The sequence below is a fragment of the Phacochoerus africanus genome, chromosome X (genome assembly GCF_016906955.1).
Source record: "Phacochoerus africanus isolate WHEZ1 chromosome X, ROS_Pafr_v1, whole genome shotgun sequence".
Classification (NCBI taxonomy): Eukaryota; Metazoa; Chordata; class Mammalia; order Artiodactyla; family Suidae; genus Phacochoerus; species Phacochoerus africanus.
The window spans coordinates 49,569,285-49,597,274 of NC_062560.1; the positions used below are offsets into that span (position 1 = coordinate 49,569,285).

General features: G+C 46.4%; 1 protein-coding gene across 2 annotated transcripts; it reads left to right on the top strand.

The window, feature by feature from the left end:
• On the top strand, positions 1-27,754 carry GNL3L (G protein nucleolar 3 like). Of its 2 annotated transcripts, none has more exons than XM_047764566.1 (16): positions 1-107; positions 2,296-2,363; positions 9,445-9,485; positions 10,437-10,544; positions 11,862-11,978; positions 12,984-13,067; positions 13,224-13,359; positions 14,458-14,561; positions 16,500-16,644; positions 18,625-18,712; positions 19,216-19,390; positions 19,475-19,617; positions 20,195-20,331; positions 22,109-22,236; positions 25,958-26,177; positions 27,418-27,754. In XM_047764566.1, exons 2-16 carry the CDS (start codon positions 2,345-2,347, stop codon positions 27,498-27,500), a joined length of 1,728 nt encoding a protein of 575 aa, XP_047620522.1. In that variant the 5' UTR covers positions 1-107; positions 2,296-2,344; the 3' UTR covers positions 27,501-27,754. The 2 variants fall into 2 exon arrangements, with proteins under 2 accessions (XP_047620522.1, XP_047620523.1); XM_047764567.1 differs by lacking the exon at positions 1-107 and adding an exon at positions 120-216.
• The last annotated feature ends 236 nt before the right edge of the window (positions 27,755-27,990 follow it).

Consider the following 27,990-nt stretch of genomic DNA (forward strand, 5'->3'; position numbering starts at 1 on the left):
CGCCGCGAGGCTGGGATCCGGAAGTCGGAGCCTCGCGGCGCCAGCGCAGCTTCTGGCCCGGCAGGGTTGCGCTGTCTTCTCCACTCGGATCTCCGCCGGAAGCGGAGGTAAGAGACGACTCTTTTTTTCGTGGGGAGTGCTCTCCCAGCCGGCTGCGCAGAAAGGATCATCTATTTGGGGTGCAACCAGAGGTGCCTTCTGCCCTTTGATAGAGAGGTAAAGAGTGGCGTTCCTTCCAGGGTAGAAGGGCCCAGATGAGGGACAGGGATTGCTCCGCACGTGGACAGGCGCCCAAATGCATTCTTGCGGGGCAGGGGGCATCGACCCACTCCACCTAGACAAGTGTAGACCCCTGGACACACTGTATGGAGAGTTACAGACCCCGCTTGTGTGGAGTGCCCGCCTCATTTTTAGAATACTGAGGCTCCATTCCCTACTCTCCCTGTGTAGACAGGCGTGGATACCATAAAGGTGTGGCGATGTCAGCCCCATTCGTATAGAGAGACACATTTCCCTCCTCACGAGGGTGAAAGACGCAGATTTATACCGGCGCTGAGGCACACAGATCTACCTCGGCGCACCTTCCCTTAGGACCGAAGTTCTGATTTATTTACTCGCACCCTCGCCCGACCACCAGCTCAGAAACTTTTAATATACAGAGGAGTGAGCCTCCTTTCCTTACCGTCAAAACCTAGAGACCTCCCTGCCTCGCCTCCGTGTAACTAATTGACTAATGCCCCGCCCCTGCTCCTGCTGAGGTGGTAGACCACCGCTCCCTATGTGGTTGGAAGCACAAGCCTCCGTCCACGGAGAACTACGTAGATTTACCCCTCCTAGGTTAGAATGAGACCCCGTTGTGGAAAATCAGACCTGACCACCCTCCCCAGGCTCTGGCTTACTAAATTTGTAAAGGCTTGACCCACCAAAAATGCCCCGCAGCAAACAGCAACAGATCTTAACCCACGAAGGGACAGTCAGAACTGCTTCTCCTGGGGCCTCCAGAATAGAGGGGCTCAGATTTGATCTTTTTAGGTAGACACAGATCATCCCTCCTCTCCCCTTTCCTCAAGGATTTAGCATCACCAACTGTGGAAAAGGGAATAGAAAGGTATAGCCTTGCAATGTTGAGAGGCAGTGACATCATTGATCACCCCACAATGTGTGCATATATGGACACCCTCCTTTATCCAAGGTAGAGGAGCTCAGATCTTTTTCTCTCTAGCCAGAAAAAACAAACAGGACTCCCTGCTCCCCTAGTGTAAGGGCCATTCCACTGAATTTATAGCTGTATTCCCCCTTCCCACATGGAGAGAACCAGAGGTCCTATTTCTTTCAATATTAGCACACTGCTGACTTCATCCCACATGCAGGATAAGCAGATTGTGCTCATCCCACCTCCATGGAAGAGTCTGTAATAGCCCACTGCAGGCAGAGTGCAAACCCCATTCATAGAAGTTTGCATAATTGCCCTTTTGTTAGTGTGGCACTAATGTCACCTTGTAGTGGAGCTAGGCATAATCAGTCCCATCCCATGGCCCTCCCCAAGGTAAAGAGACTCAGAACTCCCTCTCATCTCCCTGCCACACAGAACTTCTCTCCCATGCAGCAGAGATGCACACAGCCATTGTGGCAGATTCTCCATTTCCTCTGTATCCTGGAATAGAGTGACAAAAGGCATCCTGTTCCCTTCCCCCCAGTCGCCAAGGAACAGACCTCACCTATACATGCAGATGCAGTTTTTTCCCTCTCTCCCCCAAGATTTTGCATGGGCCTCAGTCCACATAGGCATAGATAAAAAGCCCTATTCGGAGGTTCCTTTTCCCCAGGGTAGACTCCTGAGATATGTCTTTCTTCCCCACTTCCAGGGTAGATGAGACTAGAACCCTCTATTTGGGGAAGAGAGATACTGTTAATACCCTGTGTAGAAATAGCTTGTCCTTGATATCCCTCTTCTCTTAGAGTAGAGGGGTTTAGTGCTAGTCCTTTCCTTATCTGGAGTATATAACCCTATAGGGTAGAGAATTGAGGATCAAGGATCCCATCCGCCGCATTGAGGCACTGACTCCACCCAGGTAGAGAGGTTTAGTCCTAGCCTTTCTTTGAGTAGTGTGATTGTACTCAGTCATAACAGGCACCAGCTCCAGTACAGCCCCTTCTCCCAATTCCTGTAATTGTTAGTGTTTCCTTATTATGTTCTTTAACATTTTATTTTGCCTTCAGGGGGCTCAGGAGGGGGCTTGTAGCTTTGTGGTTCCCCTCTCTGTCTTCAAATTGGTTCTCCTTCCATTTTGACAGGAAACAAAAGCCTGGAGATTTGAATCTACCTGCTTTCAAGCTAGTCATCATGATGAAACTTAGGCACAGTGAGTTTCTTTTAACCACTTCTTCCCAATCCTAAACCTAAATGAATATTCATAGTATTTCATGGCTGCTTTTAAAAATTCCCTAGTATGGGAGCTCCTGTTGTGGCTCAGTGGGTTAAGGACCCAGTCTTATCTCTGTGAGGATTCAGGTTCCATCCCTAGCCTCGCTCAGGCGGTTAAGAATCCTGCGTTGCTGAAAGCTGCAGCATAGGTCACAGGTGCAGCTCATATCTGGTGTTGCCATGCCTGTGGCATAGGCTGGCAGCTGTAGCTCAGATTTGACCCCTGGCCTGGCAACTTCCATATACTGCAGGTGCAGCCATAAAAAGAAAAAAAATAAAATGAAAATCACCCAGTATGTACCAGCTCATTCAGTGTGTCTTTTACATATGGTATTATTGTTGTCTTCCAACTTCCTTCTGAGGTAGTGCTCCCCTTATCCTCCATACCCATTTTATAGATAAGGAAACTGAGGCTCAGCAAAGTTAAGTGACTCGATCAAGAGACTGCAGGTGAATAGCAGTAAATACCATAGCACACTGCCTATAACCTTAACACAACCTAGCACTTTTCTTTATTTTTCTTATATTTTCTTTATAAGTTGGTATCATAACTTGTACCAATGGTTAAGAGCATGGGCTCTGGAGCCAGATTGAGTTTGAATCTCACCTCTTCCATTTACTAGTTGTGAGACCTTGGGCAAGTTGCTTAACTTCAGCAGTCTCCTTAAATAAAAAACGGGGGAATGGGGGGGGGGGTAATAATAGTGACTACTTAATGATGTATTAGTGTTTGCCTGACAGTGTTATTATGAGGACTTAATGACCTAAAATAGGTAGTATAGTTAGAATAGTGCCTGGCACATTATGAGCGTTCTGTAAGTATTGGCTTAAAAGATTCAGCCTTTATTTCGCTTTGGAATTTAGTCCCTCAGAGGATGCATACACTGTCCTGCCACTAAATTATTGTCTGACCTCTCTTGAGCTTTGGGTTTTTCTTATCTATAAAACAGACAGTGTGGACAAATTGCTGTTCTTTCTACCCTCTGCCCTCAAGATTCTTTTCCTTTCCTTCTCATTCTTTTTTTTTTTTTTTGTCTTTTTAGGGCCACACCCTTAGCATATGGAGGTTCCCAGGCTAGGGGTCTAATTGGAGCTACAGCTGCCGGCCTATGCCACAGCTGCAACACCAGATCTGAGCCTCGTCTGAGACCTACACCACAGCTCACGGCAATGCCGGATCCTTAACCCACTGAGCGAGGCCAGGGATTGAATTGGCAACCTCATGATTCCTAGTTGGATTCGTTTCCACTGCGCCATGACAGGAACTCCTCCTTCTCATTTTTTAACTGGATAACTCTTGCTTATTTTTCAGTTTTCAACTTATACATCGCTCATCCTGTGAATCCTTTCTGTTAACCTCTTCCCTTAGTTTCCACTTGTCTGTGCACTCACAGGAACTGGGACTATTGACACTGTATGCTTGGGTCTGTCTCTTCACTACTCTGTTAACTTCTCACTCACGTCTGGTTCATCTTCGTGTCCAAAGGACCCAGGCATAGCTGTTTGCCAGGCACTAGAATGTCTCAGTTAGTAGTGCTAACTCAAATCCCCCTCCTCCCACCACAATGCTTACAACCTAGAGGGAGAAGACATGTGATACATGGACTCTTCCTTATAAGAGGGGAGGCAAGGGCAATAGGGCAGTTCTGGTTCTGTGCTTCCCTGCCTTTCTCCTGCATAGTCTAAACAGAAAATGATAACATTTGGATATCACACTGGGTAGACTGGATGAGAATTTTGTAACCCAGTGGCTTTGCCTATGTAGGGCCCTGTGGAAAAAAGATTCATTTATTTTAATCAAAAATTTCATCAAGAATCTGACTGATTAGGTCAATACCAAAGCAAAAAATCCTTTTTTAAGCAACACAAGAAAAGTAACCAAAATTAGTTTTACTCTATTTAAGAACATCAAATACCAGATAATAATAGAATTACTGATAATGATGGAAAAGACAGTAATTAGCTGGTTAAATAGAGTATATGGATACAAAGAAACCCTGATAGTTGAAAAAAATGAGGAAATCTTACATAGAAAGACTGTATTGTATGGAAAAACGGTTAGATGAAGAGAAAAAAGCAAGTTGCTGGCAGGCGTACATAGTATATCAGCCTTCTTTGGCGGAAAGTGGGGGGAATTTGCATTTGCATAAAGAGACCGAAGGATGCACAATAAGCTAATAATGTGATCAGAGTTCAGAGTTCTCTTGTGACACAGTGGGTTAAGGATCTGGCATTGTCACTGCAGCAGCTTGGGTCCATGCTGTAGTGAGGGTTTGATTCCTGGCCGTGGAACTTCTGCATATTGCAAGTTGGCCAAAAAATGAATAAATAGTAAAGTGGCTTCTTGTAGGGACTGCAGTAGCTAGGGACAAGTGTGGGAGGGTGACCTCAAAATACATGGTTTTAATCTGGAACCATATGACTGTATTACTTGTTAAAGAACAATCATATACACTATGTTAGTGTGAAAATGGTAAACATTAAATAGGAAAACTTTACATGCACCTACAAAACAAAGACTTCATTGGTAGATTGCAGCTGAACTATTGATCAGACTAACTAGCATGATTGCAGTGGAAGAATCGGGAGGTGCTGCATGGTGCAGCTGCCTACCCTGGGCTAGCGATACCTTGAACCGAAATGGTAATAATGATTAAGTCTGGGAAGGTTATTGACAAGCCCTCCAAAGTGTGTTCAAATACAGTTTCAACTGTTGTACATTTTTGAATGGTTATTTAAAAGAGGGGTGTAGGAGTTCCCTTGTGGCACTGTGGGTTAAGGATCTGGTGTCATTGCAGTGGCCTGGGTCACTGCTGTGGCAAGGGTTCAGTCCCTGCCCCTGGAACTTCCACATGCTGTGAGCGTGGCCGAAAGAAAGAAGGAAAGAAAGGAAACTTTCCAACTATTAAAAAAAAGGAGGGTGTGTTTTATTATTTAAAAGATTTATAACCATCAGTGCTTGATGGCACAAGTGTGTAATCCACTGTAGTGACAGATTGTGGAATGTAAGCTGCTCAGGGAGGGAGATAGGGTGGCTATTGAATAAAGAAGAGAGTAACATCAGTGTTTCTGGAAGTCTCTAGGAATTTGAGTAGATGAACTTGAAGATAGTTGAGAGGGGTGTATGAGACTGCTTTCTGAAGTACAGGCAGTCACAGATGATGATCACAGATGTCACCGTGGCAATGAGTAGGCAGGTGGCTGTATGGAAGGCGGTCCCTGGAGGTGAGGATGGTGAGGAAGTGACAAGTGACCAGGTGATTACTGATGTTTCCCAGGTTGAATATGGCAGGAGTTGGGTTGAAAGTAAAGCTGTGAGTCAGGTGCTTCAATAAATGAAGAAAAAGTGACTTGTAGGTGACAGGCGTAGCAGCAATCTCAAAAACAACAGGATTTCCCCCCCACCCTCTATCCCTGCTGCCACACACACTTTTTTTTTTTTGGGTCACTCTCGAGGCATGCAGAAGTTCCTGGGCTAGGGATTGAACCCACACCACAGCAATGACCTGAGCCACTGCGGTGACAACACCGGATCCTTAACCTGCTGAGCCAAACTGGAACTCCCCTCCTCTGCACGTTTTTAACAAGAAGGAGAAATTCATTTGGCAATGGTGAGTTGGGCCTCTTCCTACTGGCCCCAAGGTACTCATGTTCATATAAAATAGTAGCCACCTTTCCAGAGCCCTGCAGGTGAATCATTGTCCTTAGGGAAGAGCTAAGTCTCTATTAAAGCAAGAATTTGGGAGATTGTTCTCAAGGAGAGATGGAAGAGTTAGGGGAGTGCTGAGTGAGTTTCAGAGGGCCCAGTGGAAAGATGTAGGAGTATTTAGAGGATAGGAGGTAGAGTCAGTGCTAGGCTGGGTGTACAGGCATGTAGTGAGGTAAGAGTACAGGAGATGATAGGTGAATGGAGAGATCCATCTTTGAGTATTGATGTGACAGTTGGTGGATGAAGAAAATCCTTCAAGGTAGTTATTGAGCGAGAACAGGAACCTGGGTCTGGCTGGCTAAAAAATGGTAGCTTTTTTCTCTCTGAAGCTATTAAAAGAAACAATAACAAGGGGCTTCTGGGTGTTGCAGTGTAGTGAGTGGTGACTGCATCACTACCTTCTTCCCCACTTCTCTCCCCTTCCTTTTCCTCTCTGAAGCAGATGTTTTTCCCCTAAGTGATGTATTTTCTTTCATCGAGTGCCTGTATTCAGTGCAGGCCCTCATTTTCCGGGGAAGTTAGGCAGATGGAAATTGTTGAGTAAAATGGCTAGACCTGGTTCATTCCAAACCTCACATTCTTTTCATTGCAGCATGAGTACTTTGGAATAAAAGGAGACTTGGGATTTGATTTTTTTTTTTTGTTGTTACAGGGAAATTCTACCCATTCACATTCATTATGATAACTAATATGTTTGGTTTAATCTCTACCGTCTTATTTTTTTTTTTTCTTTTTAAGGCCGCACCTGCAGCATATGGAGGTTCCCAGGCTAGGAGTTGAATCGGAGCTCTAGCTGCTGGCCTGATCTGAGCTGCGCCTGCGACCTACACCACAGCTCACGGCACCGCCAGATCCCTAACCCATTGAGCGAGGCCAGGGATCAAACCCGCAACCTCATGGTTCCTACTCAGATTCGTTCCTGCTGAGCCACAACAGGAACTCCTCTACCATCTGATTTTATATTTCTTTTTTAAAAAATTAAAAAAAAATATTTTGTCTTTTTGTGCTGCACCTGTGGCACATGGAGGTTCCCAGGCTAGGGGTCCAATCGGAGCTGTAGCTGCCCGCCTACGCCACAGCCACAGCACCACCAGATCCGAGCTGTCTGCGACCTACACCACAGCTCACAGCAACACTGGATCCTTAACCTACTGAGCAAGGCCAGGGATCGAACCCACAACCTCATGGTTCCTAGTTGGATTCATTTCCGCTGTGCCATGAAGGGAACTCCTGATTTTGTATTTCTTGTTTGTTTCTTCTTAGTCCCTTATTTATTTCATTTTAAAAAGCCAAACAAGTTTTAGAAGAATTCCTTCACCAGTAATTATATAGGTAGTTACATTCATGTATATATGAAGCATAACTAAATTTCTCTATCCCTTTACCAAGAATAAATAATAACTACTTTTATTTTACTCTTCCAAAATGAAGCCTTTAGCATGGTTTTATGCTTTTGCTTTTCTAACCACAATTGCTTGATTCCTGGATTTTGTTGAATAATTTGATATTTCAGTTCTAGTTCCTTATAATATGCTTCCTTGAATTTAAAAATACTTTCTTAGTATGTGTTATACTTCTTAGCCACATTACTAGCATTATCTTTTTTTTTTGTCTTTTTGCTATTTTCTTGGGCCGCTCTCGCGGCATATGGAAGTTCCCAGGCTAGGGGTCCAATTGGAGCTGTAGCCACCGGCCTACCCCAGAGCCACAGCAATGCAGGATCCGAGCCGTGTCTGCAACCTACACCACAGCTCACGGCAACGCCGGATCATTAACCCACTGAGCAAGGGCAGGGATCGAACCCACAACCTCATGGTTCCTGGTCGGATTCGTTAACCACTGCGCCACGACGGGAACTCCACTAGCATTATCTTAATGGATTTCTTGCCTACCATTATTTGTTTCCTTTAGCTTGAAATCTTTTTGTTTTTGGGGTGGGGGACATCCATGGCATGTGGAAGTTCCTAGGCCAGGGATCAAATCTGAGCTGCAGCTATGACCTACCCCACAGCTGTGGCAGTGCCAGATCCTTAACCTGCTGTGCTGGGAAGGGGATAGAACTTGTGCCACTGCAGAGACAATGCCGGGTCCTTAACCAGCTGTGCCATAGCAGGAACTCCTTTTTTGTTAATCTTGATGCTCCATGAACCTTTCTAGTCTGAAGCTTCAAGCCTGTTTTTAACTTTGGAAACTTTTATCTATTATTTAAAAAAATAATTGCTTCTCCACTCGTATCTTTTTCAGGAACTCCTTTTATTTAGATACTAGTTTTCCTGAGTCCATTCTCCATTTTCTCTTTTTACTCATAATTTCCATTTCTTTGGATTTTTGTTCTCTTTTGAGCAAGTTTTTCCGTGATCTTCTAGCTTATTAATTTGGTTGTTAGTGTTGGATCTTCTGTTTTTCACTATATCTATTGAATTTTTATTCAGTATCAAGTTTGGGGAATCTTTCTCACACAGTTCCTTTGAAGTATTTTCTTGAATCTACTTAAGAATTTGCAGTAGTATTTGAACGCTCTGTTTCCTACATTGACTCATCTTTGGTATGAATCGCCTGATGTGATTAGGGTGCCCTTTCTCTGTCTGGTAATCTCAAGCTGCTCCTGTATTTGTTTGTAGTATGTATCCTGAACTTCTAGGATAACCCCCCCCCGTAGGAATTCCTTTAGCCCCTTTTTAAATGGTGAGAATTAAGGGAAGCCACACTTTCTGAGGGGCCAGCTGTGAAGGGGATGGCAGGTAGGACTTCTCATTGAAGAGGGGAGAGGCCTCTTAAGTGTCTGGGCTTCGTTAGGGCATAGTTGTAGAAGGTGAGCTCTCTCCTCCTTGTATCAAAGGTAGGCTGCAGTTTAGCTGAGTCAGGCAAGTTCCTTTGGAGGCAATGGCACGAGCAGGGTCAGCAGGAAGGGGCAATTCTCTCCCCCTGTGCTGAGGGCATGTAACCTGACTTAGCTTAGTAGGGACTCCAGATCACCTACTCATGCTGCCAGCCCCCCCACTTAAGCCTGGTGCCAAAATTGTTGAGCAGCCCCAGCTAGAGGTTGGGGAAGAGAGGAGTGAGAAGCACAGGTTCAGGTTGCTCTCTTCAGATTCCCTTAAGAACTGCTTCACTTTGCACTGAATACCCGTAACATATCCAGTACCTCCTCTGAACACTGTTGCTGCCAGCTCCATATCTGTCTTGTGTGAGGCCTAGACAGACATAGTCTCCGAGGCTTCTTTAGGTTCCCAGTGTGGCGTGACCTAGATTAAGGTTTCAACAAATGTTGGATAGGTTGATGATTTTTTTTTATTTGTTTGTTTCGTAGAAAATAAAAAGCCAGGTAAAGGTTCCAAAGGCTGCAAGAAGGTAAGTTGGTTCTACCCTCAGGTAAGGTATACTCGTTGGGGGTAAGGTCAGGAATAGGTTACTTGCCCTAGAAGAGCCCCACAAAGCCAGTAGGTGTTGAATGACTCCAGACAGAGCACCACATTTGAATCAGCATAGCTGGCTTTCCCTCTCTCTCTGGGTGTCTTCAGCAGAGAATCAGCAGCATTTATTAAGTTCTCACCACAAACCATACACTGCTTTGTGCTTGGTTTACCTTGGTAAGGATGCCATTGTCCCATTTTTTTAGATGAAGAAACTGAGCCTCAGTGAGAAAGTTCCTAAGTTCCAGGTAGCACAGCTAAGACTTGAGTCTGTCTTATTCCCAAGTCCCTATCGCTCATGAGGAGGAGGGAGGCTCAAATAGTTTTTGGCCCTAGCTCCTGGATCTCCTAGCTGACAAAGTTGTATACAAGTAGGACTTGGCCTAGAGCAATAATTCTCAAATTTTAGCATGGTTAAAGTGCTCAAATTTTCACCAGCCCTCCAGAATCACCTGTAGGGTTGGTTAAAACACAGATTGCTGGGCTCTACCCCTGAGTTTCTGATTCTGTAGGTCTGTCTTGGTATCTGATAATTGGTGTTTCTAACAAGTTACCAGGTAGTGCTACGACTGTTGTTCCTGGGGTGAACTTGGAGAACTACTTAGCATTCCCTTGGCCTTTACTTGGGAAATCTTTCTAGTTCCCACTGACCCCTACCACCTTTCTGGGGTCCTTCACTTAGTCCAAGCCTGGCTAGAGTAGGAAGGGTCTCTCTAGTCATATGGGCAGACCTCCGGTGACAGAGCTTTTTGTTTGCATCTCTCCTCCTTTGCCCCACAACTACACTTCTGAGTAGCTTTAACACCACTCCCCCCATCCTGGGAAGGGTGATTTTCATGAGTTCATTGTTAGCTCTGTTCATTTTTTCCCCCTCTTATGTGGTGACCAGCCTGTAAAGCAGAATGGAAAGAAAGCAGCCTCCAAAGTGACCTCTGCTCCCCAGTTTGTTCACTCCAGTGATCATGCCAATCGAGAGGCTGAATTAAAGAAGAAGAGGGTAAGCCCTGGAGTTCTACTGCGGTGCAGCAGGTTAAGGATCTGGTATTGTCACCACAGTGGCTCGGGTCACTGCTCTGGTGCTTGCTTGGCCAAAAAAAAAAAAAAAAAAAACAACCACCAACAAAAAAACCCCACAAAAGAGTGTAAGCCCTTTCTTTACCTTAGGGGAGAGAGAGGGTTTGGCTTGACTGCCAGGTCCACAGAGTAAGGCAAAGGCCAGGAATTCCCACTGTGGTATAGTGGGTTAATGATTCAGTTTATCTTTGCGGAGGTGCCAGTTCAATCCCTGGCCCAGTGCAGTGGGTTAAAGATCCAGCATATGCCGAGGGGGCGGCTGAAAAGGAAAAAAAAAAAAACAAAAACAAAGAAAGGCAAAGACCAGAATTGTTAGGGTTGTCAAGGCTTTTTGTAGAAGGGGGAAGAGTGGGCGATTGGCTTGATACTTGATTTGGCATCTCCATTTGCTCACCTCCCAACCTCCTAGCCCATTGCTGTCTGGTTTATGTTCTCACTGCACCCGCTACTGGAATGATCCCTGCTAACCTCACCAGCACATGCTCTGACATCCCTAATCTTATTCAGATTCTCAGCATTTGAGAGCATGCTTTCTTTGAAACACTCTCACTTCAGTTTTCCTGTCATCTCACTCTCTGGGATGTCCTTCTTTCTCTTCTACAATCTCTTTTACTTCTCTTTAAATGATGGAGCATCCCATTACCTTGTTTTCTTTTCCTCTCTGGTCTTAAGTGGTTTGCTCTGTCTAGAACATATTCTCTCTCGACTTCACATATCTTCTTTGTTTCTTTTTTTTTCCTTTTCTTTTTTTCTTTTTAGGGCCCCACCCACAGCCTATGGAAGTTCCTGGGCTAAGGGTTGAATCAGAGCTGCAGCTGCTGGCATACACCACAGCCAAAGAAATGTGGGGATCTGTGCCATGTCTATGACCCACACTGCAGCTTGAGGCAATGCTGGATCCTTATCCCACTGAGCAAGGCCAGGGATCAAACCCACATCCTCATGGATACTAGTCAGGTTCTTAACCCACTGAGTCACAACGGGAATTCCCATCAGCTTCACATACCTTCCTTGGAATAGTCTCTGCCACACTTTCCCTTCCTTCATCTCTTTCTTTTTCTCAAACTCCTTATCTATTGCTGTCACATATGCCCAAAGTCTGTATCCCTGTTTCTCCACCTGTGTCGTATCACACTGTTTTCTTTCTCTATCACCAGTACCCTGTTACTCTTGGTCTTCCATCCCTCCCTCAGGCTGCAGACCTAGTCAGCTACAGGTCTGATGTGTGTTCACTTGTTAGGTTGAGGAGATGAGGGAGAAGCAGCAGGCTGCCCGGGAGCAAGAGAGACATAGACGCAGGACCATCGAGAGCTACTGTCAGGATGTCCTGCGACGCCAAGAGGAGTTTGAGCGCAAGGTAAGAGTCTGCCTCTTGGTAGGACTGGTGTGGGTTTGTGCAAAAAGATCTTTTGCTATTGCTCTATGAAAGGGAAAAGGAAAGGGTGTGAGATTGTTAGAGGGAGAGTAGAGAATCAGTGCAGAGAAGATGGAAAACGGTGGGAACAGGGAGAGAAGGTGAGAAGGAGGTGAAGAGCCATTTTGAGCTTTTTCTGTGATCATACGTCTCTGGATAGGTTAACTCTTCCAAGCTGGAACCAAAAGACTGGGGAGTGGGAGTGGGGAGGTGTTGGCCTAGGGAATAGGGGGACAGGAAGAGTAAGGATGTGAGGGGAAAGTTGAGAGAGTAGTCATCTTCTTTCTGGGACTTCTTACTGCTTTACTGGCATATATTCTTGTCTCACAGAATATGCCCTTTTTTTTTTTTTTTTTTTGGTCTTTTTAGGGCTGCAGGTTTTGGCATGTGGAAGTTCCGAGGCAGGGATCTAATTGGAGCTACAGCTGCAGGCCTAAGCCACAACCACAGCAAGGCCAGATCCCAGCAGCGTCTTCAACGTGCACCACAGCTCTCAGCAATGCTGGATCCTTAACCCAATGAGCAGGGCCAGGGATTGAACCCATGTCCTCATGGATACTTGTCGGGTTTGTTACCGCTGAGCCACAATGGGAACTCCTCAAAGTCCCTTTTCTAATGGTTAAGTACACATTTTGCTTTCTCCATCCCACGTTCTCCATAGATGGTTTTTCTTACTTACACCTCCCTCTTACACTCCTCCCTTACACACGCAGGTGCACATTCAGGCCTCTAGCTGATGCTTGAACACACACTTACAAATAGGCACACGTGGTCCATGTGGGTCTATGCTTTCTTCTTCTAGTTGCTGGCTTTGTTGGCTGTTCAAAGCTATTCTTTAGTGAGATGGGACTCCCATGGCTCTCCCAGCCTCCCATGATTTCCATAGATGGCTCTCACCCTCTTTGCTCCCCTGGACCATTCTCTCTCTCTTTCTCTTTTTTCCTTTAGGAGGAAGTTTTGCAGGAGTTAAATATGTTTCCTCAACTGGATGATGAGGCCACAAGGAAGGCTTATTACAAGGAGTTCCGTAAGGTATGGGGGGGGGGGTCCATTTCTTAAGGCTCCTTTAGGGAGGGCACCAATCCAGTCCCATCTCCTCTTCAAAAGATGGAGACATTTTCTTTCATGAGCCTATTGATTGCTACCCAGTTCTTTCCTTACCTTCATCTTCCATTTTTTGCCCTGCAGGTGGTGGAATACTCTGATGTAATTCTAGAAGTCCTGGATGCCAGAGACCCATTGGGCTGCCGCTGCTTCCAAATGGAGGAGGCTGTCCTGCGGGCAGAAGGCAACAAGAAGCTGGTCCTGGTCTTGAACAAGATTGGTGGGTGTTGGACGATTGGCTAAGACAGGGTAGGGGCTAGGCCTTCTTGAAAAGTTAGCTCAGACCAGCCCCTGAGACCCAGCAACTCAATGGTATTTGTAACAGTTGTGCAAGGTAGGAATTCTTGTTCCAGTTTTTAAGGCCAGGCATTTGAGAGGTGAAGTCACTTGTCTAAACACACACACATGATATAGCAGAAATTAGGGATGGAGTTAGAGCCTGTCTGCCTCTCAGTCCTTTGTTTTTGCCATTTTGAACTTTATCTGTGCTGACCAACCCTGGTGAGTTTCTGTCTCCTCCACAATGTAACCCAGATACTAGGACAGAAGAGCACACGGGCTTAGGAGTCACTCAAGTCTGGGTCTCATCTCAGTTGTGCTGTCTGTTTTTTCTGGGATCTTGAACAAGTCGTGTCACCTGAGAGCTTCTTTCTGTTCCTCTAGCTGTAAAATGGGCTCTGATCGTCCCAACCGCACAGGGTTGTTGTGAAAATTAATAGTAAAGTGCTTGGTACACACATGGCCAGTACTTCATAAATGGTAGCCCTTCTTGTCTTCTTGTCAAAGTTATCCTTGACATTTGGTACAACCTAGAATGATCCATGGAGGGGGATGGAAAGCATAGTCTTTGGGAGGTGTCTGGCACCCTGGGCCTCCTGGCCTGGAAGGAAGGCATCTGGAATAGTTTATCCATTCTCCTTAAGGAAACAGAAGTCTCCTCAGGGAGGGCCAACTGGTCCCCTAGATTAGATTGTCCTTTTTTTTCTTTCTTTCTTTCTTTTTTGGCTGCCCTGAGGCATATGGAAGTTCCTGGGCCAGGGATCATATCCAAGCTGCAGTTGCGACCTATGCTGCAGCTGCGGCAACACTGGATCCTTTAACCCGCTGTGCTGGGCCGGGGATCAAACCTGCATAGCAGAAATTCCTAGACTGTCCTTTTAAACTATAACCTGGGGACTGGACGGAGACTGGCAGGGCCAGAGAGATATCTGTTGGTAGGAGGTGGGGTCAATCCTTGGGTGTGGGTGTCTGCATCTCTGGAATGAGCCATCCAAGTGATGTTCTCCTTACCAGTCCTGTCTGTTCCTATTTTCCCCAGACCTGGTCCCCAAGGAGGTTGTGGAGAAGTGGCTGGAATACTTGAGGAATGAGCTGCCAACCGTGGCTTTCAAGGCCAGCACCCAGCATCAGGTCAAAAACCTGGTAAGCTGGGCCCAGGGGCATCTAGCCTTTTTCAAGGTAGCCTAGGGCTAAACTGATTTCTAATTATATCATTAACATAGTGTTTTCAATATACAATATTAAAGTATACAGAAATATTAGTTGCTTCTAGGGACAAAAACTAGGTCCTGGAGAGTATTTCTCAGTTTTGCACCAGGTGTAAAATTTATTGATTAGAAATTGACATGACATTGTAAATCAACTATAATAAATTAAAAAAAAAACCTTACTGATTAAAAAAGGAAATAGGAAGGAGTTCTCTTGTGGCACAGTGGGTTAAGGATCCTGCATTGTCACTGGAGTGGCTTGGGTCACTGCTGTGGTGTGGGTTTGATCCCTGGCCCAGGAACTTCCACATGCTGCAGGCACAGCCCCTCCCCCACCAAAAAAAAGTAGAAAAAAAAACAATTACAGTTGACTCGAACTAAACGGAGATTAAGGGACATCCACCTTCTGCATCATCAGTGGAAAATCTGTGTATAAATTATAGTTGGTCCTCTGTATCTGTGGTTCTGCCACTACGGATTCAACCAACTGCAGACCATGTAGTACTAAGGTATATATTAGTGAAAAAAATTTATGTTTAAGCCACCCTCCAAACCCGTGTTATTCAAAAGTCAGCTGTATAGGTGAAACTTAAATATCCTTTCACCGGTACCCCTAATCCAGTCTCCTTTATCCACACCCAGAGGGAACTACCATTGTTAGTTTTGTGTGTATCCTTCCAGATGTTTTTCTGTGCTTTATATTACATGTGGAGATATGTGTGTGCGTGTGTGTAAAGAGAAAATAGTGTTTGGGGATATTATATATGTCATCCTGTGGTTTTTTTTTTTTTTTCCCTTGGAGATCTTTCTATAGAGTTCTACCTTTCTGGCAGTAAATAAAATTTGTTTCCAATTTTTAAAAAATTATTATAACCAGTACTACAACACATACCCTTACACATGTCTTCTTGGCCAGTGGTCAAGTGTGTAGGTTGGGTACTGAGAGGTGGAGTGGCTGGGTCATAGGCTTTGTGCATTTTACAATTTTCCTAGACACTGACAAATCACTCCCTAACCACCCTGGTTCCTCCACCTGTCCCCACTAGTGGCTGTACTGATTTATCTTCCTGCTAATGGGGTAGATGAATGTGTGAGAGGACCTGTTTCCCCTTCACACTTGTTATCCATCATTAAACATTTAAATCTTTGTTCATGTGGGAGAAACATATCTCTTTTATATATTTTTTGGCCTTTTTGATGGCAAAAATGTGAAGCATCCTTTTCTAATATTTTCTTTCATTTGTATTCCACTTTAAGGATATATCTCCTTAACCTCTTTCTTATTAATAGATAGGTAGGTCAATTCCTATTTTACAGCATCGTGGTGGATAAGTAAGGACAGAGGAAGGGATGAAAGGGCATTCTGGGCAGGAATAAGGAGATGGAGGTTGAAATAGCTTTGTCCTGTGTGAGGAATCAAGGAATGATAGGCTTTATGTGGGTAGGCACTATCTCTTCCTTCCATAGAAGGAGGAGGAGGGAAGGGACTGTCTCCATTGTGCAGATGAGGTTCACTGAGGCCTAGAGAAGGGGAGCAGGATGCCTGTGAGAGGCAGAACTCGGAACCCAAACTTGGCCTGTCTGAAAGCCAGGATACTATTCCTGCCCCTGCTGAGGGAGGCAAGGGACATGTGTGTCTAGGCAGAGGTAGAGACAGAAAAGACTAGAGATGCAAAGTCAGTGGAAAAATAGGTTTTATGGAAGGAGGGAAATGGCAGGTGTTCGGGGCCTGTGTGAGAAGCCCTCCGCTTCAGTCTGGTGGTCTTGGTGATCACAGGGAAGCTGTCCTGAAAGTTTCCCTGAGAAATGGGAATCTGGGCTCAGACCACATCTCCCACCTGATGCCTCTTCTGCAATATCCCTCATTTTCCAGAATCGCTGTAGTGTGCCAGTGGAGCAAGCCTCTGAGTCACTACTGAAAAGCAAAGCCTGCTTTGGAGCTGAAAACCTCATGAGGGTTCTGGGGAACTATTGTCGCCTTGGTGAAGTGCGCACCCATATCCGTGTGGGTGTTGTGGGTAAGGCCTCGGGAGGTCATGGGGCCTAGGCTTCTTCCTTGTGCAGGGGTTTCACTGGGGGAAAGAATTCTGGAAACTTCATGTTACTTTTTAGCAGGGCAGGGGATGGGGAGGAGCCATTCAGGAAGGGATTTGTGATTTGTAATTTGGATTGGTGAACCTGGGAAGGCATACTCAGAATCACCACCATGCTCTAAGTGTTAGAATTGTGGACAAAATGCAGGGGGCGGGGCTTGGAGTTGACACTATCTCATCCTGCCAGACCTGTGGGAGGGAGGGGTGAACATTTCCCTTTCATAGATATGAACACTGGAGACTAGAGAAGGGAAAGGGACTTGTGGAGCTCCACCCTGACAAGGCAGAGCTGAGGCTCAAACCTGGGGCTGTCTGGAATCCAGTGTACTAAAGGAAGGCTGGTTTGAAGGGAATAGGGAAATTGACAGAGGCAGAGATAGACCAGCAGGGAGAGGAAGTGAAGTCAAGAGAAAAAGACAGTGGTGAGAGAGGTGGATACTGAGCAAATGCATAGACACAGAAAAAGATCTGGGAAGCCAAATGGTGGGATTGGTGGAGAATAGAAAGGGAAGACAGATTTGAATGACAGAGGTACCCAGAGAGGGAGATTTGATTGAAAAGACATGTTTAGGGACCTGCAGATAGAGACATAAGAGGGCTAGAGACACCTGCTATGTAAGTAGAGAGCCAGATGTGCATATCCAAGGAAAGAATGATAGAGCAAGCCATACACAGGGATAGAGAGAGATTCAGAGGGAGGTGCACATAGAAAAAGGCAGGAACAAAGATGCAGACACAAGGGGAATACACACCCAAACCTATGCACACATACAGATTCACCAACACATGTATAGATTGTCAAGTGAGGAGACATGTCAGACCCAGAGGAAAATACATACAGATCAGTCCCGTCCCACACACTCATCCAGCCTCTTCACCCCGCTTCCCCAAGCAAATAGAGCCATAGAGGGATACATGTGCCCAGATACACTTGACTGACTTTCAGACAGTCACACACCCAGAGTCACAGAGAGCGATACAGGTCTATGATGAGAGAGATACATATGTATACATAGAGAAATAGAGACAGGGTTAGGGAGGCAGGGGCAGGAAAAGAGATGAAGTGAAACACGTACACAGGGGCGTACACACAGAGAGAAAAAACAGACTGAGCTGAGAGGGAATTACAAAGAGGCAGAATTGGTAGAGTGGGGAGAACTGGAGAGAAAGGACAATAGCCAGAAGGAGAGATAGTGAGATAAACTGGCAGAGAAAGAAGTGCTGAGATACACAGAGAAAGAAAGATATGTTAGAGAAAAAGGTGAAATGAGAAAGACAGAAATGGGAAAAGCTTAGAATGAAAACAACCAAGAGACACAAGAAATGTACAGAAACTTCCCCCAACACAGGCACATTTGTGAGAGAGTGGTACATGTGTAAGTTCTAACACATAGCGAAAGAGAATGGTGGGAATGGGAAACCCAGTGAGGAGGAAACAGACAAGGACATCCGTAGAGTGAGAAGTGCTTATAGATGCCCAAACAGAGAAACACACACCACAGGCAGAAAGCTGCTCAGAGATTGACATCTGGAGATGAGCCCCCTCCCATGTGCCAGGTGAATTACAACACCAGGACGGATAGTTCTATTTCATGCCACTTCCCAAGGTCCACCCTCCATTGGATTGTGTCACAGAGGCCTTGCATAGAGCATTGTTCCTAGCTTGGTTGTAGGTAGGAGTGGGTGCACATCTAGAGAGAGGGACATGTCTAGCCAGTGTACTCACATATGGAGGAAAGAGATAGAAGTGTCATGGCGGGGCTTGGTCAGGGCCTGGGACAGGAAGGCAGGAGGCCAGCCAGGTTCTGTGTTTGGCTTCCCTGTGGCCTGGCCTCCCACACACAGGCTGTCCCAAGTATTCCTGAGGGCCCTTCCTGTCCTGAGCCATCTGCTGCTCCTTTGTAGGCCTTCCCAATGTTGGGAAGAGCAGCCTGATCAATAGCCTGAAGCGCAGCCGGGCGTGCAGTGTGGGAGCCGTTCCTGGGGTCACCAAGTAAGCACCTGCCTGCTCCCTCACTTCACAGCTCCTTGACCCTGCCATTCCCCCAACTCCCACATCTTCAACCCCTGTCCCTTACCTTGGACCAGCCTCTGACCTTTCCGTGGGTGCGGGAGTCTCGCTAATAGCTCTCATTTACCTGGCACACTTGGGGTGTGGGCTGGTCACCCAGTTGGGTACTTCCTCCCTTAGCTCCTGAAGCCTCCCAACAACCATGCCTAATTGGGCTCTGACGAGCAGCTCTGCTTTCGAGATGAAGCAACTGAGGCTCAAAGAGTCAGAAGCTTGCCTATGGTCCTGTAGCTCAGTCCCCAGTGGTGGAGGCTAGACTACAGTCAGACCCTACATCTCTCCACATTCATATGTGTGTCATCCATCTGCCCCTCACCTCTCCTCCCAACTGGGTGCTTGGGGCCTAGAGGATGCCAGACACATCCTCTGCTCCCCACCACCCTGCGATCTCTCTTATCTCCCCTACCCCCTACCTGCCCGCCCAGGTTCATGCAGGAGGTTTACCTAGATAAGTTCATCAGGCTGCTGGATGCCCCAGGCATCGTCCCAGGACCCAACTCAGAGGTTGGCACTATCCTGCGCAACTGTATCCAGGTGCAGAAGCTGGCAGACCCCGTGACCCCGGTGGAGACCATCCTGCAGCGCTGCAACCTGGAGGAGGTACATAGGGCTCTTGCTCATGCCCTACCCTGCTTCAAGGGCCCTTCCTTTTTCTTCATGATTTCTCTTCTTCCTCTTCACCAGATTTCCAGCTATTACGGTGTCTCCGGGTTCCAGACCACTGAACACTTTCTGACTGCAGTGGCCCACCGCTTGGGGAAGAAGAAGAAGGGGGGCATATACAGTCAGGAGCAGGCAGCCAAAGCTGTCCTGGCTGACTGGGTGAGGTGAGGAAGGGGCTAGGGGTAAGGGTGAGGCATGCTGGGAGTCAGGCTCCACATAGGGCCTCATCTGTGTTCATTGCAGCGGCGGGGTAGCCTGACTTCCTGGGTCCTGGGACAGGGAAGGCCAAGGCACCAGGTCACGTCCTGCTTAGCAGTTTATTTATGCCCAGTGATTTTCTCGCAACTCAGCCTCTTGTTCAGAAGCTACTGTCTGGGTTTTCTAGTTGACCCTTAGTTTCTGACTTGGGAACTCATTTTCTCTTTGGTCATTTCTTTTTTTTTTGGTTTTTTAGGGCTGCACTTGTGGCACATGGAAGTTCCCAGGCTAGGGGTTGAATCAGAGCTATAGGTACTAGCCTACACCGCAGCCTCAGCAACGCAGGATCTGAGCTACGCTTGCAACCTACACCACAGTTCACAGCAATGCTGGATCCCTGACCTCCTGAGCGAGGCCAGGGATTGAACCTGCAACCTTATGGATACTAGTCAGATTCATGTCTGCTGTGCCGCTTTGGGAACTCCCTGGTCATTTGCTCTCTTAATGACATCACCACCAATTTCTTCCCACCTCCCAATGCAGTGGGAAGATCAGCTTCTACACACTCCCACCCTCCACCCACACTCTGCCTACCCATCTCAGCGCTGAGATTGTTAAGGAGATGACTGAGGTCTTCGACATTGAGGATACCGAGCAGGCCAATGAGGACACCATGGAATGTAAGTGCGGACAGGTGAACTGGCCTGCCAAATGCCTGGTCCTACCCTAGTGGAGCCACACAGACCTGACAACAAATCCCACATTTAAAAAAAATTATAGTGATTTTAATTTTTTCCATTAGAGCTGGTCAGATCCCACATTTGACCTCCCCCTGCTGTGGCCCTACTCTGTCTCAGGGGAAATTGATTAACCAGTCTTAAACTTAATGTCTTTTTTCACAGGGTAGAGAATTGTAATCTGCGTCATGGGGGTGGGGGTACGGGCTGGATGTGGGCCCTTGGTGGATAGGAAAAAAAATCAACAAAGTACCTGGAGTGGGGTGAGGCGCTTTGGAAGTGCGAGGTTCCTTTCCCATCTCTTGAGATCTGGAATGGACTGAGAGTCTCCTCTCAAAAACCCCTTCTCTCATGTTGCCCCAGGCTGTGCTGCAGGCATTGTGTATCCATTCCTAGATTTTTATTTCTACCCCCATTGGCAGCTGAGGCATCTGAGACACAGAAGGGTGATATTTGCTGAATAGTGCATTGTCAGTGGCAGGCAGAGGTGGCATTCAAACTACTTCTTTTGCTCTGTTGTTGAAGACTCTCCCAGCTCAGAGTAGCTACGTGGTTAAAAGAATGCACTGCCTGGATTCAAATTTGAGTTTTGTTGGCTAGGTGGTGCTGTGCAAATTCCTTAACCTCCCCATGTCCCATAACATCATCTGTAAAATGGGGACAGTAGTACCCACCTGATAAGATAGTTTTGAAGACTTATTTAATATATAAGATACTTAAAGTGCCTGGCATGTGGTTATTTGATGGGGTACAAAGGTGAGACTTTGAGAAACTCCTGTAGGAAGTTTGATCTCTTTGGGTGCTCTACTATTTGCACCTCTGGTTGATGACTTTTCTTCTCTCTACTCCGCCCAAGAAAAGTGCTTGGTGCTCTCTGGGCCTGTCTGGACGCTGGGGGGGGGCAGTGGAGAAAGCCTTGGCTGGCCTGGCTTTTTCTCTCGAGGGCCAATAACTTTTCTTCTCTGGGCCTTTTCATGTGACGAATGAGGACAAGAGGCTTGCCTGCTTCAGAGTATCTTCCCCATGTAGCTTTGGGCAAGTTAGCCCTCTTTCTGAACTTTATTTTTCTATCAAGTGGGAAGTTGGGTGGAATTAGAGGGACAGGTGGGGCTCTGGCACTCAAAGTGCACTTTGGCAAAAGATTGAAGTCCTGAATATTGAGAATAGGGAGAGGTTAGTGGTGAGAGTTTCCTAGTTGCCCTAGTGTTGGATCTTGAAGAGTGATGAGAGATTAGAGGCTCAAGAAAGGGGATGGAGGCCAAGTTTAGAAGGGGTATGAGGGTAGTGTGGGCCTAGGGCAATGCGCACATTTGTGGTTTGCAGTGGAGGCCGGCTCTAGGCATGGCACCAGGGAGTTAGGGAGAGAGGCCTGGTCTTAGGGAGGGAATCCCAGTAGCTGCCATTTACGGAGTAGTGTCTCAGGCCAGTGCATTTCAGGCATCCTCTGCTGAGACTCACAGGACCCCTATGTCATAGGGCTTGTGGCATTCTCATTTGCCAGATGAGGAAGCTGAGGAAGACCAGCTCCCATCAGGCGAGCACCCTACTGCAAAACCCACACCTTTAATCCTTTGTCATGTGGGCTCCCAGCAGGAATAACGGAGCCTTCCCTCTGGACTCCCCTGGGCAGTGTCCGCATATCCTTCCCACTGAGGCCTGACCAGAGGTCTGGTAGCAGGGAAGAGCCAGGGGCCTGACAGTGATATTGTTTGTGTTAAAGGCTTGGCCACTGGAGAATCTGATGAGCTATTGGGTGACATGGACCCGCTTGAAATGGAGATCAAATGGCTCCATTCTCCAATGGTGAAAATAGCAGATGCCATGGAAAATAAAACCACCGTGTATAAGGTACCTGTTCTTTTTTTTTTTCATAGCAACCTTATCCTCTGCCCAGGGCTCTGGGAAATGCTCAGTCCCTTCTGGCTGGATTTCACAAGGTCTGCTTATAATGCTTGGAGATGTGGGTCATAAAATTCACTTCCGGTGGGCTCCTGGGTGCTTGGCAGGTGCCTTATTTGCCAACCAGTGACAGGTCCAAGGAGGAGGCATACTCTTAAGCAGCTTTCCCAGTCCAGCTCTAGTGCAGAGAACAGGATCCCCATTAATCCACCCAGTTGTTCAAGTTACAAACTTGGGCATCCCTGAATCTTCCTTCTAACTAGTATTTTGGATCTTATACACAGTCAGTCACCAAGTCCTGTGGCTTCTTCCTCCTAAATCTCAAGAGATGCTTTTGGCTTCTTTCTATCCCTGTAACACTAACCTAAGCTTATATTCATCTCTCACCTGGTTTGTAGTGGCCCAATCTGACCATGTCACTTGCCCTTTCATGGCCCCCCAATACCTGCTGGATCAAGTTGATGTTCAATGCTATGACTCTTGGGAGGCTTTTTCAACTTCTTTTTCTGCCAGTACCTCCATCTTTGTCCTTCAGGAGGTCACAGTTTAGTGGTTTCAGCCATAGATATCTACACTGTGATTGATGAGAGACACATAGGCTGGAATTGGGGGCAGAGGTTGGGAAAGCATGGGTCTAAGGGCCCTAACCTATACTACTCATGGGTCAACGAAGTCTTCCTGGGGGCCTTGGTGCTTCTGCCACCTTTTGAAGTCTAAGGAAATCTCTGGGCAATGGGGGCAGCAGCCTGTTGGCAGGGGCTCATCCTGGGCGCATGCCAAGACACAAAAGGGTAAGTAAGAGCAGGGTATTTTGGGAAAATCACTAGTGGTCTGAAGTGGCTGGAGTGGGGGTGGAGGCAGGGAAAGATGAATCTGGTGTCAGAGCACAAAAGGCTTTGAGTTTGACTTTAGACGGTGGGTGATAGGTAAACACTGAAAAATTGATCATTTTGAGGGACAGGAAAAGAATTTAAAAATTTTTTCCTATTTTGTTTATTTATAATTTTTTTTTTGTCTTTTTGTCCTTCTAGGGCCACTTCCGTGGCATATGGAGGTTCCCAGGCTAGGGGTCAAATCGGAGCTACAGCTGCCAGCCTACACGACAGCCACAGCAACGAGGGATCCAAGTCGCGTCTGCGACCTACACCACAGCTCATGGCAACGCCAGATCCTTAACCCACTGAGCAAGCCCAGGGATCAAACCTGCAACCTCACGGTTCCTAGTCGGATTCGTTAACCACTGAGCCCCGATGGGCACTTACTTACAGTATTTTTTGACTGGATACATGGTATAAATTTGAAAAGGTAAAGAGTGTGTACAGTGAAAAGCAAATCTCTTGCTTCTCTCTCCTAGCTACCTTGCCCCCTTCTTGGAGGTGGTCACTATTAGCAGGCCTGAGTATCCTTTCAGAGCTTTTCCATCTTTACACACAAACACACACACAACACACACACACACACACAAGCAGATAATAGATCTATTTTAATTCAAGTAGTTGCATGCTGTTTGTATTGTTCAGCACATTGCTTATTTCATGTACAGATTCATTTTGCAGATTGTTTCATGTGATTACTTGAAGAGCTGTCCTTCGTTTTTGATGGCCACATAGTGTCTGGGTGGGTTTTGTGATTTTTTTTTTTTGGACTGTGCCTATGGCATGTAGAAATTTCCAGACTAAGGATCAAACCCACGCCATAGCAGCAATCCAAGCTGCTGCAGTGACAATACCAGATATCCTTAACCCACTGCACCACAGGAGAACTCCTAGAAGGGAAGTGACAAGGTCAAGTGTTTGTTATTAGAACTATTACTCTGGGAGTTCCCTAGCGGCCTAGCTGTTAAGAATCCACTTTTTTCACTGCTGTGGCTCAGGTCACTGCTAAGGTGTGGATTTGATCCCTGGCTTAGGAACTTCTGCATGCCTTGGACTCAGAAAAAGAAAAAAAAAAAGCTATCACTCTGGTGGCTGCAGTAAATACCAAGTTAGAAAGAAAGGAGCCAGAGTGGAATTAGGGAGTCCAGAAAGGAAACTACTACCTGTATTCTGTAAGAGATGATGAGGCCTGCACTGGGGCATTGGTAGGAATCACACCATTTCCATCTTCATACAGTTTTGAAAGTTCCCCCAGTGTTTGTAGGAAAATCAGTTTAAAGTTATGTGTTTAATGGAGTTCCCTGGTGGTTCAGTGGGTTAAGGATCTGGTGTCACTGCAGTAGCTCGGGTTGCTACCGTGGCGTGGTTTCAGTTTCCGGCCTGGGAATTTTCCTATGCTGTGGGCATAGCCAAAAAAGTTTAAGAAATTAAAGTTTTGTGTTTACGGATCATCCCCTGATATTTCTCACTGAGCCCATTAGCCCTAGAACAAACATATCATTTTCTCTCAGGGACCAGTAGTAGTTCCCTACTCTGTACTACAAGTTCCAGACTCAGGTTCAGGGCCCTGAGTAGGGCCACTCCATCGCACAACTCTGGGAAGTACCATTTAGATATGCTATATTGTGAATGGTGCTCCAGGGTTGTACAGTGTGGTAGCCTTGCCTTTTCCCCGCTCTAGTGTAGCAGATAGTCATACATACAGAATCCTGACTGCTTGGGTTCTAATTTATTCCACTGCTTACTTGCTGTGTGACCTTAGGTACCTCATTTGTCAGAGCATTGTTGCAAGGATTGAATGAGTTAATACATTATGTGTGTGTGAATACATGTATACATATACACAAGCATGTATATGTATGTGCTTGGAAGGGTACCTGGCACATAGCTTTCTGTCAATATTATCATTTACTGCCCACATGTACCTTCTATTCCAGCCAAATAGATACCTTTTTGGGTGCCCAGGTATGCTCTGTGCTTTTCCAGTGTTTAGTCAGGAGTGACCCATCAGCAGAAGTATGTTGACCACCACCACCCCCTCAGCCTCTGTCACTCGTGCTGCATTTCTTTGGTGGGGACCTAGCACATTCTAACTTGTGGTGTGGTTGGTTTTTTCCTCTTTAGCCTGGTAGCTTCCTGAAAATGGAATTGCATCCAACTCATTTCTTCAGCATTTTCCCATTATAGAGCTGGGCACAAAATAGGTGTCAGAACATTTGTTAAATTGAGTAAGACTTTGAAGGGTCACTTTGAGCAGAGAATCATTTTAATACCAATTGTCGTTGTCAAGTAATTCTACTTTTTCATTTTATTCTTTTTTATTTTATTTTTTTAAGGCTGCACACATAGCATATGGAGGTTCGCAGGCTAGGAGCTGCAGCTGCCAGCCTACTCCACAGCCACAGAAACATCAGATCTGAGCCAAATCTGTGACCTACACAACAGCTCACGGTAATGCTGGATTCTTAACCCACTGAATGAGGCCAGGGATCGAACCTGCAACCTCATGGTTCCTAGTTGGATTCATTTCGACTGGGCCATGATGGGAACTCTTCATTTTATTCTTATAAAAGCCATGCAGGCTACCCACTTGTCCACTCCTATTTGTTAGACGAGCAAATTGTGGCCCACAGGATAAGTAAGCACCTGCTAGTCTGTGGTGGAGCTAGACTTGAAGCTTAGTTTTGCATGGCTCCAGGCTCCTGTTCTTATGCAAGCCTGTCCCTGCCTCCTTTGCAGAAGTCTTTGGAGGTACTCCAGGGCCCAGACCTCACTGTCGCCCTTTCTTTCCCCAGATTGGAGATCTCACTGGGTATTGTACCAATCCAAACCGTCATCAGATGGGGTGGGCTAAGCGCAATGTGGACCGACACCCAAGAAACAACAGCACAGTGGAAGTCTGCTCAGTGGACCGCCGCCCGATGCTACAGAGGATCATGGAGGCAGACCCTCTGCAGCAGGGCCAGGCCCTGGCATCTGCCCTGAAGAATAAGAAGAAGATCCAGAAGCGTACAGGTGGGGGTCCCTGACCACCCCACTGTGCTCCAGAAAGGGCCCACCTAGAGCCTTATTTAGGGGCTTCTGAGTGAGCATTTCTATGTGTCCAACCCCAGGCTAGGGTTGGGGGCAGAAATGGGTTAGGAGGCTCTCCTGCTACCACAGTGGTTCTCAAACTTTAGCTCGTATTAGAATTGCCTGGAGGGCTTATTGAAACACAGGTTTCTGGGACCTGTCTTCAGAGTTTCTGATTGAGTAGGTTGTCCATGGGGCCTGAGAATTTATGTTTCTAACTTGTTCCCCATTAGTGCTGATGTTGCTCCTCTGGGGACCACACTTGGAGGACCACTGGCCTAGTCTTATATATCAAATAGCCATTTATTTATCAGCTGCTTCTAATTCCTTTCATTCCCCCAGTCACCCAGGCCTCCCCCCAGAGGCAACCATTTAATTTCTTGTTTTCTCATTCCTGAGGTAGGTGCACAGGCAAATATCGGTATGTTCTTCCTCTTTTTCTAGACAAATGGCTAGTCTCCTGAACGTACAGTTTTGCCACATCATTTTTCCACTCAACATATATTATGGATAGTTATGCCTTAGTTCACAAAAGAACTTTCCCCTTTGTGTTAATGGTGGTGCATTGTGTGGCTGGTCCATTTGGGTCACATGCTATATTAATTTTCACTAACTCATTGCAAAAGTCTTATTTGGTGAGGAAATTGTCACTGAAGACATAGCACGGTGAGGGAACCTAACCCAGCCTGGAGGTGGTGGTGGGGTTGAGGTGATAGAGAAGGCTTCCTGAAGGAGGTGATGTCTGAGGCAATCCTGAGGAACAGTAGGGTGTGGCTGGAGGATGGAGGTGAGCATTCAGGCTCAGATCAAAGCCCCTACTGCTGTGCTGCCCCTTTCTTGTGAGAGATTTGAGGGTAATGGCAGGGTGCTAAGTTCAACATAGTGAAAGAAAATAGCTGTTTTGATACTAGGAAGGGATAAAAATACTGAAGCTTAGTAAGTCTGACACTCTGAGATTCAGGCTATGTTGGGGTGATCATTTCACAGGTAGATGAATGGGTCTACCTGTGAGGTTGAGCAGTGGCTGCCAGTAGCCCACCAGTTGTTTTGTTTAGTGTTGGAAGGTGATCAGTGAGCCAGTTTGGGAGTTTGATGCAGACCTAGGTAACCGTAGGCTAGCTCTTGTGGGCCTCCTGTTGGCAAGCCAATAACCAAGTAACTGACCGTTTTTTTCTACCTGCAGACAAACTCGCCAGCAAGCTGTCTGATTCCATGATGTCCGTCCTTGACCTCTCTGGCAATGCTGATGACAGTGCTTGTGACTGATCCACTGATCTCATCTCCCTCCCCGCCTCCAAGCACCAGATCCAGTGGGATGGGAAATAACAGATGAAATGAAATGGTTTGGTTCTCCCTGAAGCACCTGCATATTAAAAGAACTCTCCCTGCTCTTTCCCTCTATTTTTTTTGAGGGGAAAAAAATAAACAAAACAGTCCCAAGTGTCTGATACTGGCAAACCCAATACTCTTTATTTAACCCCTACTCTGTTTGTAAGATAAATAAAATAATCAACAGATCACTTATGTGAACAGTTTATCCCCCACCGTATAGGTTGTGCTGGTTGGAAGACTGATCCTTCACAAAACCCTCTTGGACAGCTAAAGATGCAGTTAGGGGCTAGGCTGCTTGTAGATTTAGGAGTTCCTGGGAGGGTGATGATTTCTTTACCAATCCACAGCAGAGCTCAGCAGCAAGACATTCCGCGACAGGTCTTCCCCCCACCCAAGTCCACAAATCCTTACCTGGGGGGCAGTG

Excerpts from the sequence above, each read along its gene's own strand:
- GNL3L (XM_047764566.1), top strand. Across the intron at positions 10,545-11,861 it reads CTGAATTAAAGAAGAAGAGG|GTTGAGGAGATGAGGGAGAA; the intron begins GTAAGCCCTGGA and ends TTCACTTGTTAG. Across the intron at positions 18,713-19,215 it reads GCCGTTCCTGGGGTCACCAA|GTTCATGCAGGAGGTTTACC; the intron begins GTAAGCACCTGC and ends CTGCCCGCCCAG.